The sequence below is a fragment of the Notolabrus celidotus genome, chromosome 21 (genome assembly GCF_009762535.1).
Source record: "Notolabrus celidotus isolate fNotCel1 chromosome 21, fNotCel1.pri, whole genome shotgun sequence".
NCBI classification, from domain to species: domain Eukaryota; kingdom Metazoa; phylum Chordata; class Actinopteri; order Labriformes; family Labridae; genus Notolabrus; species Notolabrus celidotus.
In genome coordinates, this window is record NC_048292.1 from 17,688,638 (window position 1) to 17,710,697 (window position 22,060).

The 22,060-nt window shown below is 40.7% G+C and overlaps 1 protein-coding gene across 1 annotated transcript in view; it reads left to right on the forward strand.

Moving 5' to 3' along the window:
• The first annotated feature begins 681 nt into the window (after positions 1-681).
• The window catches only part of ube2h (ubiquitin-conjugating enzyme E2H (UBC8 homolog, yeast)), a 28,919-nt gene continuing 7,540 nt past the window's right edge, over positions 682-22,060 (forward strand). Inside the window, exons 1-2 of the mRNA XM_034673279.1 lie at positions 682-975; positions 21,523-21,599. Coding sequence (XP_034529170.1) covers positions 923-975; positions 21,523-21,599 — 130 coding nt within the window. The 5' untranslated portion in view covers positions 682-922. The remainder of the gene's footprint in view (positions 976-21,522; positions 21,600-22,060) is intronic.

Consider the following 22,060-nt stretch of genomic DNA (forward strand, 5'->3'; position numbering starts at 1 on the left):
TAAAATAGATGTGCCTTTGGATCAAAAAATAGAATTAATTGTTGTAGGATGTCTTCTCTCTGTACTCAGTGGCAGCCATTTTGCTGCCTTGAAATATCTTAGCATCTAGGTTTAGTGGGATGAATTCTGCAGTTTGTATACGTGTTCTCTGTTTTATATAAATGACAGGTAACCTTTAACTGTATGTAAACAGATGGTGTTTGCTCTCACCAAAGCTGATTAGATATGACGCTTTATTTGAAGGGCTTGTATATTTTTAGTTGTGATTGTACTATTGAAAATTGTATTTCTATTGGGTCTCCTTGTTTTTATTCTTACTATGTATGTCAAAAACAGGATTGTAGGTGGTTGCTAAACATTTTGAGTTATATATTCTGGGTTCCAGTCCCAGCATTTGGATGAGTCACCTTTTGAGAACATGCAACACAGAAGCAATGCCTAAGCAATGGGGGGGAAAGTGAACTGCCAAACCCTGAGAATGTTTTAATGGTGAAGTAACGTCCAGAGTTCGATGTTCTGTGCTATATTGAAAATCGTAAACTTCAAAATGTCAATCTTAGTCATTTCAAGTTGTGCTTGTACGTAAAATTAAAGCTTTAACACAAGATGTGACTGAGATGAAACTACAAACATGGCCATTTATTGTGACGTTTCGTCGCGCACATATGACGTCGCCCGCGGAGTGATCCTAGCTTGTCAGAACCATGGTCAGAACGCTGAGAGGCAGTGAACAGCAGAGGTCTAACGTTAGCTCAGCTACTCACTAGGACAGGAAGACATTGAACTGAGAAGACGTTTTGCTGGGAACATTTCTGCAAGCAAATGTTAACTTTCGGATAATACAGTTTGCTAGACTGTCTAGCAGTTTCGGGGGCTAGCTTTCTGTTTACCAAGTGGTGTTCTGCGGTGGAAAGAGCAAAAAATGTCGTCTCCAAGTCCGGGTAAAAGGCGAATGGATACCGATGTGGTGAAACTGTATCCTTTCTGAACATAAACAACAGTCTCTCAATCGCTGTCTAGCCAGCTATGTCATGATGTATGTGGATGTGTAATGTGAGACACCACTATTTAATGATGCTGCTTGTTTATCTGCGTAACCCAAATAAGAATAAGCTTTCATTGTGAATGACTGATGTTTTTGTGTAAACAACATTTTGCTAGCAAAGCCAAGTGTTAGCTATTTCTGTCCTGCGAACCTTCAGTCGCTTATCGGGGCAGCTGTGTTAGCTAATCAGATTCCTCCAATGTCCCTTTTTTTTGTGCATTTTTCTAACTCTGTGTATCGTTAACATTATGGTTTGGTGTCTACATTTAAAAACTAATGTAACGGCCGACAGACGCTAACGTTATTCTCCTTTTTCCAGGAATGTCTTTCATGTTGTTGCACCACCAATAGACCTGGCAGAATATATTAACACCTTTTAGGCATTTTGGTTTCTTTGTCCAGCTTGTTGTTGACAGTGAAGTCAAACTGTCCCTTTACACGTTGACACAGGAGCTTGTTTACATAACGTAAGGCTAACGTCAACTGGAAATGCTGCTGTCTTTTGTTCTACTCTCGTTAAAATGTTGACGTCGTTGCATCATTTATATCACTCTCTGTTTCTGTACAGCTGTGTACTGTACAACCACACGTTAACGCGTTTTATTACTACATCTTGAAATGCTACCTTGTAATGCCACTGAGCTTGGCTGGCTAGTCTGCTGGTTAATTTCAACATCAAAATGGCCACCTGATCTGTGTGTCTCACTGTACTTCTGTGTCTGCAGGCACATACAAGGCAGCCTAACTTGTATCAGTGTAATATTGGTTGTTGTAGTCTGCTTTTTAATGAATGTTGGTAATGGAAGTGAACATTGCAGCTGTTTGCCAAGTGTTACAGCAGGTGTCATACAGTGCCTCCCGTCTGTTTCAACTATGGTATGCCTGAACTTTTTAGGGCACCATCCAGTGTGTTCTGCTTTTCAAGTCGTTTGTCATCATGTTTACTTTATTTGAACTGCTGAATCATTTGTCCAGTTTCACTCAGGGGGGGTCTCTTAAATGGACCACAATGACAGTATATTTCTGGCACATACAATGTTCTAGAAGAACAGTGTGAACAAGTAGTTTTGTTTTTGTCCCAGCTCTGTGGAAACCAGCTTAATGATTGGGTAGGCTGTTACTAGCCGGAAACCACTGGAGGGAGGGACTTAGAACAGCTGATGGGATGGCAGCACTGCTTAGTCAAATATGGGGCTAAAACTGGGCTGGTCTAAATCAACCCAAAACAGGGAGCTTGTCCCAACTAGGTCAGCAAGTTTATTCAGGAATGATGAACATCTATAAAAAGTTTTTGTTAATATTAATTAATAATTAAATGTGCTGCCTCATTTAGGATTGTCATATCGTACTTCTGCAACATGTACCCTGAATTTCACAACACATCCTGCCTCTTACTGTCACATAAGGACTTTGAATATCAGAGTCTATACATTTGACACTGCATGTGGCCACAGTATGTTAATAAACTATCAACAAGGAGGCAGCAGCTAGCTTCATTGCTCTTGTTATTTTGGCCTAGTGCCTGAGGCTTTTTGTTACGGTGCTTGTTTGAGCAAGTTTATGCTCCCCCCCTTCTCAACTCTAGGCGATAGCTGCCGTGGAGTATATAGCAAAGAGTTTTTAAGGATCGCAGGGGACATAGCAGCAGCAGCAGCACTGCACCCCCTCTTCTACTTGATCTACTTGACTGACAGGCAAGAGCAGGTTTGCTGTGTGCCACCTGCTCAGTTCCCTACAAAGACCTGAGTGTGTTTTACGATATCGTGAGGGAGCAGTGGTCAGCAAGTGTTGTGGGGAAAATCTATGAGTGTTTCTATAGGACTGAGATTTATGGGTCCTACATAGCACATGGGTTCAATGCTGACTAGGCTGTCTTGTTGGGTTAAAGAAGGGAGGGCTCCAGGTAACTGGTATGGAAAACAGTTCCTTCCTTCTGTTTGTGTCCCCAGAGCAAAACTAGCCTTAACAACCTCCTCTCTGTGCTCCCTATCCTCGCAGTCTCCCCGCGGTGAAACCCAAACCTGAAACTCACACCGCCTTTTAGACAGGAGCTGCCTCTTTCTTATGGGCTGACACTGTGAGCCCTCACGCATTAATTTGCCACGGCCACCAGAGAGCTCAGAATCTGGAGCGGAGGCCATTAGGGAATTCATGAAAATGAATGTCAGAATGACCTCAGCATGTAGTATCACTGGGTTTAAGCTTTGTCCTAAGCCAGGCCGATGGATGGCAGCCTGCTTTCTCAAACAAATGTGCATTCTTTGAGTTTGCATGCCAGTGGACTGAACTCTGTGTACTGTTAGATGAACTACTGTCTTGTAGAGCAGGGGTTCCCAAACATTTTAGCCTGTGACGCCCAAAATATTGGTGCCAAAGACTTGCGACCCCACTGTCCCTCAACAGGATTTAATGTGGCTTCATTTAGCTGGTCTGAAGAAAATCAGCCTACCTATATGAGCATGTGTCTGTGTTTCCTGTGCCATTATGAATTAACCTACTGCTACTGATGCTTTTGATAATTAACTGTTCACTAACCCTAAACTTGGGAGTCATCTGGCAACAAGTAAGGCAGAAAACTCATTACATTTTCTATTTTCAAGGCTTTATATCAAGTTTAGCTACTATTTTTGTTGATATTTTTTACTATAATCGGTAAAATGTACTATTTTTAGATAAGTTAACCCTCCTGTTATGTTCGTTCTCTGGAAAAGCAATAATGTTCCTGGGTCAATTTGACCCGGGGCATATTCAATTATCCAAAAGTGTCAAAATCCCCAAACACATTTTTTCAAATCTAATTTTTAACTCCGTTACTAACCATTTAAATCAAGATTTAGTCCATTTGTGTTCTTCAATTCTCACAGATCATGGTTCAGTGAGGATAACTCACTCGTTTTTCATTAAGATTCATGTTAAAACTTTTTTTAATGTACATTGGAAAGCCCTAACTATAAATACAATAGTTGAACATGACATAGATTTTTGTTTATTTTGTTTTACATTTTGAATTTTTTTATGAAGTGATGTCGATAAATTAACACGACTCCTCTTCTGTCACATGCTGCCCAGAATTTTATGATGCATTTAGCTGGTTTGGAAGGCATAAATTGCCTAAAATAGACTGTTAAAAGGGTCAATTTGACCCGCAACAGAACAGGAGGGTTAAAAATAACATTCTGGAAGTCATCTCACGACCCCCCCCAGTTGTGTCTCGCGACCCTCCAGGGGGTCCCGACCCACACTTTGGGAACCCCTGTTGTAGAGGGCATCACGTCTTTGTTTACACTGACTTTACTCTATATTTTACTGCTTGATGCTCTCCTCCTTCATCCCCATCTTTGCAAACTTATACCTTAATGGCAGAAACAGCTCTTTCATTGTTTGCCTCTTGCAAAAAACCTGAACACCTAAACCTTGAATCACTTTCCATCCTGTGATCTACATAACTTTTGACCACTGGCTCTTCACTCCTGCTCTCTAACACGTCGCTTTCATCTTGGAACACGCTTTTCTTGAACAAGAGTCCAAGTGTGTGTCATTTCAAAGAGCTTTACATTCAGCCCGTTGTGTGGGGTTGACTGCACAAGCTGTGTAGGTAGTTGTGCTATTGTTTACATGTATTCATCATAGGTCTACTCGCTTTATAACCGCTTTCAAGCAGTAAGCTGCTGGAATTTGAGCAAAGGTAGATTACAAAGGTTTAAGCCTATTTTGAATGCTAACACAAGCTCTTGTGGTGTCTGGCATATGGATGTCAATGCAAAAAAGAAAGGCAGTGTGCAGAATAATATGTACAACAGTTTATATTCAAGCAAGAATTACCTGAAGAGCATGAGACATGTTTGTACTAATGTGTTTATATTATTTTCTGTTGTAACAAAAGTTGACTAGCTTCAGGTTGCAAAGGATTCCGCTCAATTCATCTTATGTTAAAGTAATAGAAGTGAAATCTTATAGGTGCTCTGTCAGAAAATCAAAGTAGACTCAGAAATTGTGAGCATTTGCAGCTCTCTCTCACATTAGGGAGCCTCTTGGAAACTGCACTTGTTTAGTCACTGCTGAGGGCAGCGGCCGCACAAAGTGTTTATTTTTATGATAGCACTAGCCTGAAGACTTGAGGTGTAAGTTTGTTTGTTTGTTTGTGTATGAAATCTCATTACATCAGGGTGGATGTTCGGACATTCAGATGTAAACAGAACAGCATCTGCAGCTGTACCTTTTCAACATTTACAATTGCTGCCGGAAGCGCTGAAAGTGATTGGATAGCAGTCCTGTGAAGCATGGCCTCTGATGAATTATATTTGAGGGGTGCTGCATGCTTGGTCGGTCCCTGTATCCATCATGATACCCGGAGTCTGTTTCAGTTTATGTGGGTCTTCTTTTATTTTGCCCCTAAAAAGAAACAGGTCTGTGTGCTTCATCTTTCACCTCTTCAAGGTGAGTTTGCATTTTCAGATTTACTTCAAGGATCCCTTTGTTTCCCTGAAGTCCTGTCGAGGCAGTCCTCAACCTTCAGTAATCCTGATTTATTCACTTGTCCACAATCAGGGGGCAGAATTCCAGGGTCCATGTCCACCTCCTCCCTCCTTTTTGTTATTTATTTAAATGCACCTCCTGCACCACATCCCACCATCCTCCAGAGCTGAATACCAGTCCTCAGCTTTATCTGCTCCCCGCTTGGTGTTTCGGCCCCATTGTGCACTTGTAACATGACATCCGGACAGCATCGGCAGCGGAGGCTTTTGTGTTTTCCCGTTTACAGAAGACCCTGTGACCTCCACCTCCCGCTGCTGTGTCAGACCATGTCACACAGTCACAGGCGGCTAATCTGCACCGAGCGCTATTATTGCGGGGACTGAACCAACTAGACGCATTTGACTGTGGGGAAGGAGCCAGCAGTTTGCTGCCTGTTCCTGACTGAGGGAGTGATTGAATGAATGGGAGCATGATGAAACCCATGACGGGAGTGGGGAAAGCTCTGGTCTGATGACTAAGTCTCGTGAACTAACAACATGCTTTGTCATTATGATGGAACAGAAGTTACTTTACAGTACTAGACACAAAGAAAGAAGCTCAGAAGGTTACAGAATAGGCACATGCTCATTCAGGAAAAATGAATCATATTTAAGATATAATAAAATCTGAAACAGATGTTGCATTTTGTTTACAGTGAATGCTGTTAGGATGGGACAGTTTGTTATCTTAAGGCTTTTTTCAACCGCAGGAACTTTACCTCGGAACTAGGGACTTAACCCCTGAACTACGTGCGTTTCAACCGGAGGAACCAGGGTCTAAATTTAGTTCAAGGGTAGATAATCTCCCCCCTGAAAAGCCCCTGCTTGGGGGGTAGTACTTTTCAAAGGTCCTGGGACTTTCGGTTAACCGTTACGATGTTTGTTGAGTTTACACAGTTGTTGAAACACAGAGGGAGTTTCTGGGAATGTATAATAGTTTGGTTATTTATGATGTGCACAATCTACCCGGGACTTCAGCTCGAAACGCAGACAACAATGGGGGCACAGGAACCTTTTAGTTCCGGGGAAAGTAGTTCTGGGGGCTAAAAGACCCCAGAACTCTTGGTCGAAATGCACCTTTAAGTGCATTTCAAAGTCCCGGGTGGATTGTGCACATCAGGCCAGTAAAGTATGGATTTTTTGTTATATATTAAATAATATTTTGAAATCTTAATAAAACACTAAACTAGGATGCATTTCCAGGAACTCCCTGTGTTTCAACAACTGTGTAAACTCCACAAACACCTTTACGTTCAGTTGAATGTCCCAGGACCTTTGAAAAGTACTACCCCCCCAAGCAGGGGCTTTTCAGGGGGGGAGATTAACTACCCCTGAACTAAATTTAGACCCTGGTTCCTCCAGTCTAAACGCACGTAGTTCAGGGGCAAAGTCCCTAGTTCCAGGGTAAAGTTCTTGCGGTCGAAAAACGCCTTAATGACAGTTTACCTTGCCCGTCTTGTTTCCTCTACTTTCCTTATTTTAGTGTGCATTGTCTCCTTTGTTGACCCTACGGCCCAGATATTCATTTGTAGTCCAGGTTTATTGTGACTCAAGTTTAATATTTAATCTCTGGAAAGACGTTCAAACGCTGACAAAGACAATGCAAGGAACGGCCCACCTACTGTGCCTCTTCGGTGTGTGAAGGTATGGACTCAAGCGTGCTGTTCTGAGGTATTTTTGGTGTCCTGGGAAAATTAAATGGTTTTGTTTGTGTTGAGTCAAAAAGAGTTGTTTGTCTTAAGATTTATATATTGTGGTTCTCGGGTTGTGTGCTGTGTCTAAATCCATGAAAAGAATGTAATTGCTGGACGATAACATTTTTCTTCTCCTCCCTCTTGGCTTGATTATCTCTTTCTGTCAGTTTTGACGCTTAAGTATCCTGCTGTTTCGGCTTGTCTCTATCTGCATCTCCTCAGTGTACAGCAGCTTTTGTCTGCACCCATGCAGGTATTGTTGAAAGCATGCTCCATCATCAGGCCCCTGCTCTTATCCCTCTTTATTTCGTCCTGAGTGAACATTAATATATTGTGGATGAGTCTCCTTCTAATCAGAGGGGGCCCCCACCTTGATTGACAGTCCTGTTTTGGGGGTCCAAGAGCAAGGCATCTCTAACAGTAGGAGATTTGAGGCCCTCACTGTTAATCCCACAGTGCAAACAGTGGAGCTTCCCGCACGCATGGCTGAGTCCCCTTAGAAAAACAGATGGACTGAAGTTCCTCTCTTTGTCTCGCATGATTTTTTTTTTTCTCCAAGCTCTGGGAAGCAGAGTCTGCCTCTGTCGCTCACGTGCACAGCTCCTCTTTAATGTGGAAAATCCAAGGAGTGACCAAGAGGTAGAGGCATGTGTGGTCATACGGCATGGTGGCATATTGGATAGTAAGACTGAACCCAGTTGTTTAAGGATGTTGACTTAAACATATCTTTGTTTGGCTTTAATATATGAAGAAAGCAGCCTTATTGGAAAAGTGCAACCCACACCATCCACACCCTAGACTTGAAATGATCTGCTGATCTGCCACTGTGCGTCTCTTCTGTGTCAAGTTGATAAAATTAGCTGTGAGTCCGTCTTACGAGCAGAACTCAGGTTTGTTTTCAGTCAGTTTGCTCAACATGAAATGTATTTTGGTATTTAAAGTAGACAGAAATTCTCTCGTCTTGTCTGTCAGAACGGTCACTCATTAAACGATTGCCTCAGATTCAGGCCATTGTTTCTCTTGCCCTGGCTCAGTTTGGTGATCATTAATAATCATTTTGAATGTGTCTGCATGCACGCAGCTCACACGCCTGCATGCACACACACACACACACACACACACACACACACACACACACACACACACACACACACACACACACACACACACACACACACACTCGCACAGGGTCTGTGCTATTGCTGTAAATAGACTGTTGATTTAGTGAAGGGCTGAGAGGAGGAGCAGCTGAGGGATTCACGTTTGATTGCAGTGGGTGGGCTCTCATCTCTCACCAGAGAAGACAAAGAACTTAGCCTGTGCAGCGCTGTGCTGCACCAGCTCTCACACAAGGAGGTAGCCTTCAGCTAACACAGTATATCAAGGCTGGTTTTTAATGGAGACAAAATCTGCATTTAAGAATGCTAATAATATTTAGTGGTGTGCATTGAGCTGGGTATTTGATTTACTCACTGAGTTTAAAATATTTTAGATTGCAAAGACACATTTGGATTAAAGAAATTTTGCTGGAAACATGAATGTAGCATATTTTAGCAACAAAGCTGTCTGTATACCTCTGATCTTTTTACACAGATCTTGATAAGCTGAGAAAACATAATCCTTATTAATACCTGTGAAGCAGACCAGCTACCAGGAGACACAGCTTTAACACATTAGACTACCTGTTACATGATCACATGAATTTGAATGTGTTATTCTAGATTTTAACCTTTTAATTTTCACTGATACTGATATTTTCATAGAGTTCATTTACTCCCCATCCACCGTCCCCCTGAGTGCAGCACTTTACACCAAGCATCTCCATGTGGACTTAAGTGGGTCTGGCATTTGGGGCCATTTGTCCATTGATATGTAAAACGTGAAGCAAGGTTTTCTCTCTTACAGACCGCACACACTGGCACAGAGTACTCCAATGGTTTTTTTATGTGTCAGAAAGAGCCGGGCGCTCCAGTGAAAAGACCAGCATGGCTGATATCACAGAACTGACGAGGTTGGAAGGAGAGTTGTTGATTTGGATTTGAAATTCAGAATTGATTTCAGAGCAGAAAAGAAGAGCGCTCCCTTTTGCTTTTCTGACACACACAGATTCTGTGACCTGTCCAAAGTACAGCCTGTAAACATTAAACTCACCGGGTTTGCTTTTTTCAAACTTGAATGAATGAAAGCATCAGATAAGGAATTGTACCCACTCTATTCCACACACCGACGATTCTTACTATTCTGACTGTGGCCATATGATTCTGATTTTGAGCGTTCGACTAACAGCATTCAGATTATTTCACTGTGGTGTTGTGCATTTCCTGTGGTAGTTTGAGAAGCAGCGGTTGTTGATTCAGTAAAACCTACATTTAAGGATAAGAGGGCTTTTTTGGTCAGAGTTAGACTTTGCCACACATGTAAGCAATTTCCTGTCAGAGATCAGTGAAGCTTATGTCGTATTTTTAGTGATAAGCAGAGGTTGAAGCATGCAAATGTGTCTCGTGTCATGCTTTCAAAGTCTGGACCCAGAGAAGGCTCACTGAGTCCTCCACAGCTTTTTTTGAGGACACTTTACAGACGTCTGAGTGTATCCAGTATGTTATTTTCATCTGATCTACATAGTTTTGGTTAAGTCTGGTAGTCTAACAAGCTTTCACCTGGCTTTGAAGGATTAGATCACTACTTGCTGATATTTGTTGTATCTCAAATGCTTAATCTGTTGATGTTGTATGTTTACCTACATGTTACAAAGCCTTTCGGTCCCATGAGCAGATCTCTTGTTGCCCCCTGTGGGAGATGGGCAGGGAAAAAAAGGGGAAGTGAGAGCAGCTGGCATGACCACAGGCCTCATACTATCATACCAGAACACCTCTATTCTACTATCAGAGCCAGGCAGGGCAGTCATGAACAGCCAGGAGAGCCGAGAACAAACGGAGCATACACAGGGAGCATCCTGGGGACCGAGAGCTTTGTCTAAATCAGATTTTGAACCATCAATAACCGGCTGTGTGCTTGGCATTATCTTGTAGTCTCATAATCAGGCAAAACACGTTCAAAGTTTCCAATACTGTTACAAGTATCACACGTTTAAAGAACCAGCATCTGTGACCTTTGAGGTCTTTCTGGCTGACTTGATGATAAGTTACTATTCTGCTGTTGACAAATATTTGTCCGCTAAAGAAGAATTTCCAGGCTTTCTTTCTCTGTAATATGTTCTTTTTTAGGGATGCACGGTATTATCAGCACATTATCGGTATCGGTCGATATTGGCTTTAAAATGAACTATCAGATATCGGCCAACACGCCAATATCCGCCGATATGGTTAACCGATAAAATAATGAGCTGTTGAATAAATGTTGGGCTCATGTTTGAAGTTAAATTTGAATTGAAGCAGCAGTCTGTATGGTACATGTAGCTGACTAATTTAGGCACATTTACTGTCAAAGAGTAATCCATTTTTTAAATTTGGGTTTAATTGCTGTACAGTTGCACTTTTCACATGTTCCCTGTGAACAGAGGTTAGGTTTACTTACTATGTCAAATGTGAAATTGGTCAAATTTCCCCTGGTTGCGAGTTTTGTTATGATTGTCTCAGGGAGAGCATCATCCAAGTTGAAGTAGGATGTATCTTTTTGTATGAAAGCAATTGTCATAAATAAATATGCAGTTTTAAGTATTAAGTATTTTTCTTATTTTGCACAAGAAATTAATATTACATAAAAAATGTGATAAGAGTATCACCATAATACGGTACGCTAATTCCAATACAGAAGAGAATTGATGATCTCTGCAAATTAGGTGTGCGGAAAAAAATATCAGTATCGGTAATCGGCTAAATGAGTTGTAAAATATCGGCATATTGGATATCGGCAAAAAATCCAATATCGTGCATCCCTAGTTCTTTTCGTAAAATCTTCAATTTTTATTTAGCTAAATATAGCTAGCTAAATCTGTTAGACTTAATAACTTTTGTTGAATTCGCTTTTTAGTGCATCTCATTTTCTCAGGCAACACAAAGTTGTATATTGATTTATTATTAACACACTAGTTTTTTTTAAAGAAGGGAAATTGTCTCAAAGATTGTGTCAGTATTGGAAGATACCTACCCTCATATCAGCATTGTCAATGAAAAAGTAGTAATAAGCCGTCTGTAATCTGGATGAAAAAGCTCTTGTTAAATTGAGCCTCTGCGGTTCATTATCTTTTTCCTGCCCTCTTAGCTCACCATGTATTCACAGGATTATCTATCTCCTGAGTCAATGAGCTGAGGGGGCTTCTGCTGGTTGAAATGGTTCGGCAAAGCTCTGAATCTGCATTAAAATTGAATAGAGAGAGTTGGATTTAATGAGCAATGAAAGAAAGTAAACAGCAGTGGGAAAATGCTAGCCTCAGAGTGAGAGCTGGAGAGAGAGAGTGTGTGTGTGTGTGTAGAGGAGTGGGTCAGTGGGGTTGGCTGGTGACGGCTGCAGGGGAGAACAGTGTTTGTTTGGTGTTGAGCTGATTAAATCACACTCTCACAGCAACACCGCCTATCACTCGCTCTGCCTGCTGTGGCAGGATGGTTGCTGTGCTACACTAGCTGCATCTGTTCTCAGACCGCTGAGTTTAGTGGAGGTCACACAGTAATAACCCTGCTTGGCTCAATGCAGTGTGCTAATACATAGAAAGTTTAATGCACAAACACCAACACAGGATGGGAGTTTAGAAGAAACAATGCACATTTACAGATGGAGAAGCATACTTGCAGAGAGAGAGAGAGAGAGAGAGAGAGAGGGTTTGTTTTTGTTTTGCTGGTATTGTTTTTTGTATGATTGCTTCTGTTCTATTTTTGTTCTCCAAGGCCGACTGCTGTCCTTATTGAAAAAAGTAGCATTCTGTCTCAAGTAAGCGAATCTGCTCCCTCTCTTTCTTTTGCAGTTACTGCAAATTAGCTTGTACATTTCTTTTGGTATTCTATACTTGTAGCTCTTTCAGTTGAGGAAGCCTACCCGTTGCTCACATCCTGAGGACAGCTGCTGTATTTCCTGCCTTTCATCTGCAAGTACTTCGATTGTACATCGTTGCTAGAGTCTGTGAGTGAGGAATAGAAAACGAAAGGGAGGTGGCTGGGTGCCTCATCTCTTAAGAAAGATGCATTCTCAAACAAGCTATCGATATTCTTGCCGTATCTTTTGCTTTGTAAATCTGTTTCCTTGCCAGGTTATAATCTTGCTTGTGCTGGAAGGTCATCTGGAGATAGAGGTGCACTGCTGTATCTAGAAACCTTCCTTTTCTGGTCTCTATTTCTTATATCTGTACTGAAACTCTTTGGACTCCTAATGGAAACCTTAAATAGATCACTGTTATTTCACTTATGTTTTACTGACACATGTATGATGTATTAAGTAAGGCACAATGTATGGTGAGCAGTTGGTTATGGGAAATAGAATCCTGACAGGGTGAGACAAGACCCTGATGCAAAGCTTAAGACATAGAAACGTTGGTAAAAAGTTTATTTTATTGATTTAAAATTATTGATACAATTAAAGAATAGTCCCAGTGATTAAAGGAAGCCATGAATCCATGACGATGGATTCTTATCTGCTTGTCGTGGTTGATTTAACATGAAACTGTCCTCTTCCATCTCTCCTTCTTCTCCGAGCGTTGCGGTTCACACACCTTTAAAAAATAAACGAGGCAAATCTCACGACTTTGAACCCTGCTGCTATCATCACCACCGCTCATGGTTTAAGTTTCTTTGTAGCGATCGGTTACTTAAAGTTTCTCTCACCTGCTCTGACGCTGTTGCTAGGATTGCTGGACATGATCCAATTTGAAAATGTCCTCAGCCTTTCGATTAAGCGTGCTAACCAAAACTAGCTCTTTAGCCACATTGTTTACCAATATGGGGAAAAAACATTTGGCATTATTTTCAACATGAAAAATGTTTGCCTTTTTAAATGATGAAACGATAACTGATCGTTTAAATTTCCAAAGATCAATCAAGGAGAATACTTGAAATTTACATCCCTGATTCAAAGAGATTTACCTTATTTGTTTTAATATTTAATACTTTAATTTGGGAATTTCCATTTCTCGATAATTGTTCTGAAATTTTCCAACAAGCTATTTTTGTAAGGTCATTTTAGTTATATTGCAAGGTACTGAAAAAAAGTGTGCAGAGGTTTTATTTGAGTTGAAAATGAAATGAAAAAGGATGACTTTGTTTACAAAGAAATATGAGAGAACAAATATATATTGCAACTGTCCATATCTGAGAATTGAAATAAAAGAATAGTTATTTAAATTTTGAGTTCAATCCAGTTTTCTTGAAAATTGTCAGAGAATCGTGAGTGAATCGTGTCGTGAACCAAAAATCGGGATTCGAATCGAATCGTGGGTTGAGTGTATCCTTACGTCCCTAAATATGATGCTAACAGAAACCAACGTTTTTTTTCTCACCTTACGGTCTATTGTGTCAACAAGAAGAAGCAAAATGTGCTGGAACTCTTTTCCGCGGATTGATTTGGCATATTTGACCAGTTCACCTCTGGTGTTGCTCATGTTAGTGAAAGTTAATAACCATTGTCAAGGGGTTTTGACAGAACAGAATCAAGCTCCATACACAACTAAAGTTAAAGAGCTGGTTAAATAGGTGTGTTAACACATCTTAATACAGATGACACAGTTCTATATTATGCTGCCCTTTTTTAAAATCTAATATTTATCACATTTTAAACAAAAGCTCTTCAGACCAAAATTGTAAAAAATGTTAAAACAAAAATCTGACTTTTTCCATGGAAGACCTCTGGCTAATACTGACCCATCAACCTCACAGGAGTCATGATTTATGCCTTACTGTTATTACATACAGTCGAGCCAGGCGTGGGTTTAGTCCATTTTACTTGTCTGTATGCAATCAGGCAAAATCATCATCATTGGCCTGCAGTCTACGGGAATGATGTCATTCTCACAGATCTGCCTGCCAGGCCAGATCAGCATTCAGCAGGCTGAACTCTTTTCTCTCATTATCTCAGCATCACTCTCTCTGCCTCTCCTCTGGCAACACTCTTTCCATGTTTCTTACTTTTACTCAACAACTCTTATGTACCATGTCCTCACGCTCTTTTCTTCACTCTCTCTGCCCTCTGCTCTGTTGGCTGACCTTATCCCACCCTCTCTTTTTATGTTCCTCCTTTCTGATGGGTGTTGAGAGATATGGGCCATTAGTCTTTTTCAGGCAGAAAACTAAGCAATCCTTTCCCCCGTCACAAACACTGCTTCTCATGTTCTGTCTTTGACGGTTTTCTTCCTTACTCGCACCATTGTTCACTGGAAATTCTACATGGTGTCCGTTCTGTTACTTGGTAACCTTGCCCTCTCATCATGTCTGGGGATTATTTGATTTGCTACCTTTCCTGTTGTTTCAGACTAGCCTGCCCTGGAGCGCAGTGCCTTCCCTTTAAAGGGATTACTTGAAGCAGGAGGTGTCAGTGAGTGGTGAGATAATTGTACACATCATGTAAATTGTCCAAAGTGACAGAGTATTTATTTTCTTATATAAAAAAGACATGCACTTGTAGAATATTTCAAGAAGTGCTTCATTTTGTTGACACTGGCAGTTGAATGTATTACATCACCCCGGTTCCTCTCCAAATAAAGATGAGACAAGGAGCTGCTTTGAAACAAGCCAGTGCCTCACTTGCAGCAGCTCAGTCTCTGAAGAGGGAAACGTGCCAGCATGGATGCGACCGCATTGTTAGACAGAATGCTGTTTATGATCCCCAATCATGTTTGTTTTCCATTCTTAGAAGGAGGTTGGTCTGGATGGGATATTTTGATCTGGGGTCAGGCAGGAAAAGTGGCCTGGGTGAACCAGAAGGAAAACAAGACATGTCTAGACCACAACTGTAAATGCTATTTTATGCATATTTTTGCGCTCAAGCCTTAAACTGTCCCTTTTTGAATGACCAGGAGAATATTTAACTTTGTTCTGGGATAAACTGAAAAATAATAAAATATATTTTACAGCTTTCCAACACACTGCATGTAAGAGTGAGCGTTTGCAAGCCAGTGTGCCATTCTAAGGAAAGTCTTCCTTGTCAGTGGTGTAAACAGGTCTGTGTTTCTCTTTCAGGGTTGTCATGGTTCAAGGGAAAACTTTGATGCTCTGTGTGTTCTTCTGGATTGATCGGGCTCTTTTCTACAGATTAGAAGAGTGTGTGAAAGGATATTGACCTTGCGCCATCCACAGATTATGACTTATCTATACTAATCCAAGGTGGGGGGATGGATGTAGAGCCATTATGCTGGGTATATGGAACAAGTGTTTATACATCACCTTTATCAAAACACTGTTAAGAGGTTATTGTTCCAGAAATGATTGAAGACCTGCAAAGGTGACAGTGAGCTACAACAGGTAGCTCTTTATCATGGTGATGGTATTTTATTGAACTGGGTCTAAATCCAACATCCAGAGTTAGCTTGCATGAAACTAACCAATCACAGCAGCTCTTTACAAACAGGGGTCAACTGGGTTCTTCTCATCTCTTGGTTCCTCCCTCCCTCTCTGAGAGCTGCATACTGACAACAACCTCGTAGTTTCATGGACAACTTTTATTTCGCTCTTCAAGCCGTGTGAAGTGTACATGAATGTTTGGCATGTAATTATGTGGGAGGGGCTTAGCACTGTCACTTGAGGCAGTGGAGAGGGTGGTGTAAGGTCTTGGGATGTGTATGTTAATAACGAGTACTGCAGCTTGAGTATTTCAAATATTGAACACAGGTTGATTGAGGTCGTTGAGATTCTCAGATTGCAAGTGTCACATTGATGTGTGTGAAACCACACTGCAACACCCAGTCTCCTTTGTGCTGTCTTGTCAGCGATTTGAGTGAATCCTATTTGCATTTCCTTTGGATTGAGATGAAAAGTGTCATCATGTCAGCTGTGTTGGAAAAAAGACTCCAGCAAATAATTAATTGGTATGTTCCGTATCTCCTACCTATCCACTTCCCTTGTGATCTTCTCTGTTCGGCTGATAGAGAGGCTATTTTTCAAACCCTGCTTTGAATACACCTTCCATCCATCAGACAGTTGAGGATTTACAAGCTCTTCCGGGAACTCTCTTCTGTTTTAACAGACCTGCCAAACCTCTTCATAAAACGGGTGGAAGTTGTTGCTGACAGTGTCTTGAAGCTATTGGTCTTTCGCTGGATAAGTGGATAAGCCCATTGTTTTCTTGACGACATGGATGATGGCCAGAGGAAAGTGAATTATTGTTTTGTGAATGGCTTTCACAAAGACAGATAACAGAGGAGAGAGTGAGAGTTGAAGCTGATGTTGAAGCGAGAGACTGTTCCTGAAGATACACATTGCTACTTTGGGTTTTTTTGTAAGGCAAAGCAACAAAGACAAATAGTATTGAGACAAACAGCTCTTGGTTTTTAAGGAGGACACAATGTTGAGCGCTCTTAAAGTTTGAATCTAAGGTTGGGCAATAATTTACTAACGATAATTATCGTGATATGCTTTTTCTCAATATAAATAGAACAAATTTTCGATAAAAATTAAACATATTTAAACATGGAATTACACCCACAACCATTGGAAAGGGAGGGGTGCTAGCATGTGACTTAAATGCTGGTTGCCACCATAGACTGTATAAAATGTGGATGTAGTATCCGTGATGTCACCCATCTGTTTCTCATGCACTGTTCAGCAGCAGTCGAGTGATTGGGACGTAAAGAGCTTCCTAGCCAACAGTTACAGTGTTCCTGCCTGTCAATCAAGTCAGCTGTGCCTCTCATTGGAAGACTCATAATCTCAATATCTTCGAAATTGCCGCGTTGGAAAAAAATGACCCCCCCCCCCCCCCCCCCCCCCTACAGTGTGTCGATCGAGACATGAATTATCCAACTACACTCGTCTTTTGTACCAGGCTGTAAACGCGTTTATTTCTGCTGTAAAGATTGGCTTTTTTGTGGGTATGTGGTTTCCGGTACTTCCTGAGCCAGCCTCAAGCGGATCCTTGATGAACTGCTTTTTTTAACACTTCCGCATTGGACTCATATTTTTAGACTGCAGGTTGCTGCTTGGTTGCCACCCAACATTAGCCAGAAGAAGAAGAGAAAATTGAACAGCCAATCATGTCGCAGGGTAATAGGTAGGCGGGCTTAAAGACATTTTGAGCAGAATGTAAACACAGCTGAAACAAGCAACAGCGACACGGAAGAAAATGCAAAACAACAGCTCAAAGCAGAGTCGTTTGTCTATCACTGTGCTGACTCGGTGTTAACTAATAACTTAATACGCTTTCAGGTGTTGGCAAATAAATCTGATTATACAAATTATCTCAACCTGAGAAAAATAAGAATCTACAAACTAAAACTTCACAAAAATGTCATCCTACACTAAAGACCTCCTTCCTGTTAGCAGCATCAAAAATGAGGGATTCAAGAAGCTTATCAGAAAACTAAATCCAGATTCAAGCTAACCAACCGTCTGGGTTCATCTGCTTTCACTCGGGACCAAAAATCCACCTTTTAACTTTAAATGAAATAATGATTTGATTTTTATCGTGATAATTATCGATATCGACTGACATGAAAAAAAATGTTGTGATACCATGTTTTTTAATATCGCCCAGCTCTAGTTTGAAGCAAATTATATTGTGTGTGACTTGTACAAGCTAGCAAGTTAGCCATCTTAGCTCTAAACATGTTCCCATACGTGTTAGCCCCATGTAAAAAAAAGGGTAACGTTTTTTCAGTAAAACCAGTTCTCTTACCCACACAGCCAGTACAGGCAATGTCAATTAGCCTGAGCACAACCGGTGTGGATTCAACCCCATTAATAGCTTATCTCCCACCATGCCCCTATGCTGTGTTCTATAACATAACACACACACACACACACACACACACACACACACGTAGGCTCATACCATCCCCCTCCTCAGCTTTGCTCCCCTCTCACGCGTGGATGGACACACGTTCACTAACACAGCAGCATTTTCACTTCATGCATAGAAGTCCTTAGATGAAGGGCACAACTTTGGCTGCAGAATGTAAATACGCATGTCGTCCTACTGTGGTCTCTGCTCTGTTGGGTTAGTTGTTGTTATGCTAGCATGCCTGATAGTGTAAGTATTGTTCCAGTGTAAGGGGTTACTCATTCTGCCTTGGACTTTGCATCAAACAGCCTCAGAGCAGCTCCTTGACTCCAACATGACAGAGAACAGAGAGGTTCCTCTTATGTCTGACAATGACACATTTCCTTGCCGGAGCCAGCAACTCAGTCTGCTTTCTCAGACTCAACCAGAGCTTAAAATAACCCTTTGATTTAACCCTTTGGGGGTCAGTCTGCTAATGGGATACACACTCAATCAGGACTGACAAGCCAGCTGCTACTGTGTGTCATGGAAAACTGATTTTTATCCCATCTCGGTCTCTGATGTGTTCAGACGCTCTCTCATTTTGTGATATTTTCTTCTCTATCTTGTTTATTTTCACTCCAACACTCTCTCTCTCTCTCTCTCTCTCTCTCTCTCCCTCTCTCTCCCTCTCTCCCTCTCTCCCTCTCTGCTTCGTTTTATTTCCAGCGCTTCTTCCCTCTGCTCACATGAAAGAGAAAAGCTTTCTCTGTGATGATTTGGTGTTAGCTTGGAGATCAGAAATGATCAGAGCGAGTGTACATTACAAGCACATGGCTGTAATGTTGGATTTGTAATATGATACACTGAACAGAAATAAGCTCATGTGCTTTAGGGTTTGTTATTATGTAATTATGTCTGTAGCTGGAGTTCCAGAGGAAAACACTGGGTCAGTATTTCCTCCGCTGACCATAATAAGATAATATGAGTAATAAATCTTGTCTTATATATTCATTGGGCTGTTAATAAGTTTGGAGATGGATCATGTTACAACAGATAAACATGAAGTTCTGCATGGAGGTCAAGAACCTCTTTTTATGGGGACCAAGCTTATTTCATTAGAATATACATCAAGAGGAAGTGAAGTGTGTCATGGTGTTGTGTAAGCATCCTGTTCACCAACATGTTTACAGAACTAACTTTATCTGCACTTTGTTAAAGGCTTTGATTTCACATCTTGATACTGATTTCCGGAAAATGACATGGCTAGACTTAGTCTTGGTATTGCACTACTTACTATAAGAAACCCATAAGCAGTGTTATTGGCCCAAACAGCTCTACCAGCTGAGTAGACTAGAAATACCTCCATCTATCTTCTAGAGTGGTAAACAACTCTTCGCTTGCCTTATTTACAGTCTTACGAGTGTGGGAAAGATTTATTTCAGGTGTTGACAAACTATCGGGTGACAATTTGAATGCAAAACACATGAACATATGAAAGCACGGTCCGCTCCTTGTTTGGTAAGTGACAATAGTATAATTGGAATAACACCCTCCAAGGTGTTCCTTATCAGGGTCAAAGGGAATTATCCCTTCAGTGACCTTGTTCTTGGCTACCTTACTGCCTGACAAATAAGTAACCTGAACCTGTTTGCTGGCATGCTTTTTCAGAGTGCTGCTCTCTGATTGGATGGATCATGCTCTGGTTTTAAATAATGAAGCCACTGAGAAATCTTGCATCATGTCATTTCAAGTCTATCTTGTCTAGAAGTGACTTATCTCCACGTATATGTTTATGTTTATTTATTTGCACAATTAAAAGAAAATACACACACAAAAAAAGAGCAAAGATAAATAATATACTGTGCAGGAAGAGACAGAAAACTCAGAGCTTATTTAAAGACTCCACTCAAATAGTGTTCTAATATAAAAAAATAATAAAAAAAACACTACATTGACACATAAAGACAATAGTTGATAAAAATAAAATAATATAAGAGTATGCAAAGGGTAAACATTTTTTGCCACATTGGAATAAATGTTTCAGAATTTGCTGCCCCTGAAACGTATTGAGAATTGACTTCTACAAGTAAAACATTTAGGAGGATGAAGAAATAAAGTTTGACGAGTTGAGTAAGAGTGGACCTGTGAATTTAATTTGAAGACTTGAAGTGATCAGGGATATTCCCTTCTCATTGTACTTCATTCCAAAGAACACATATTTGAGAGATATTGATGTTATAGACATTAAGAAGCTAGAGTTTCTGAAACAAAGGAGCAGATGAGATGTGTGGCTTTGATCGAGTTGCCATCCTAACAAAACGTTTCTGAAGGAGCAACATTTTATGGAGAGTCTTAGGAAAGATATGGATAAATTTGGCTGTAATAAGATAAGATAAGATAAGATACTCCTTTATTTGTCCCACAACAGGGAAATTCATGGAGTTACAGCAGCAAAGAAGAAGGTGTACAGTACAAGTATTTTAACAAGAATATATTTAGAAAACAAAATAAGAATAAGAAATCAATTTGTGGTAACGAGATGACTAATCCTTCTTATAATACCAAGAGATTTATTAGTTTTTCTGCTAATCCAGTCGATATATGTAAACCTTAGGTGTGTTTGTTAAAGTTAGCGGGAGAATCTCTGCATAAGTCACGTCTTGTGTATCAGGTTACAGTTTCATTAAATAGAACTATAATGATAACTTGTGTGGTATGTTTAACAGTTCAACAGGAGCATGTTTGTATCATCAGTAAAAGTGGTGAAGTTGTCTTGACTCTCAGCTCTCTGTAAGATGTCAGCAGATAGCCTCCTGTATGCCGTCTCCCTGTGTGGACTAGTGCTTTATATCCGAGGGGATTATTGCAGAGTGACAGGTGGAAGGAGGCCTGTAGCATGAGTGAATATGATCTACCGGCTGGTGTGAGTGTGCATGTTTTTTTGTTGTTGCTGCTGTTGTTTTGAAATCTGTGGCCCAGATTTTGCACATTTAGTCAGGGATTATTAATTCAATGTGCAGAATGACGAATTGGCATGAAGCTATCGATTGTCATCGAAAATTACTCTCCAGGACTCCAGGTCAGAACAGAATCCAAGTGTAATCTCCCTGCATTGATTTGTTTTCATTATCTGTCAGGAGCTATCATTTCTCTCTTTCATTTTCATGAGTCTGTTTGATATGAGTGCATGATGTTGGGGAGCAGAGAGGAGACTCTGTGTCTCTGTGTTCCTCACTGCAGCACATGTGATGGTGTGTAACATTTGAAACAAATGGCTGTAAATGACCATTTCAGGGAGGCCAAATTGAAAGCGACTTTTACTATTACTCAAGACTTTTCCATCACTGTAGTCACTCAGGTTGTGATTGTTGTTTCTGCAGTCATATGAAGACATTTTCCTTAACAGCCTTTTCAGCATTGAGAGCAAGCACGAAGTCACCATCCTCAGCGGACTCAATGAATTTGTAGTGAAGTTTTTCGGACCACAAGGAAGTAAGTAGTTGTCTTTCCTGTCCTCACAACCTAAACGTTTTTAAAATAAGTTATTACTGAATCCTCATGTAGGCTCATTAACATATTCCAGGAATTGGATTAAGAATTTAGATCACATTTTCATCCAGGTTGCTGGATTTATTGAACATTTGAATAATGTCTGTGAATTCCCCAGCAGGATCACCAACGCTCTCCCTTTATTTCACGCTGTCTGGCTAAGTGTTTTACATTTTTAGAGCTCCTGTGAGGAATTCTACACTGGTAATGAAGCGGACTGGAATTAATTCCAATGTCTTTTTGACACCTTCAAAAGCAAACATGAACATTAGTGACAAGATTGATAACTTCTGTCTTATTATTTGTGGCAGGAAAGTATGCAGCTTGTTAAGAGGTAAACTAAATAAGATATTGGCCTAATTGGCTTAGCGGTCTAGGCGTGCGCTCTCTCTTCTACTGTCCTA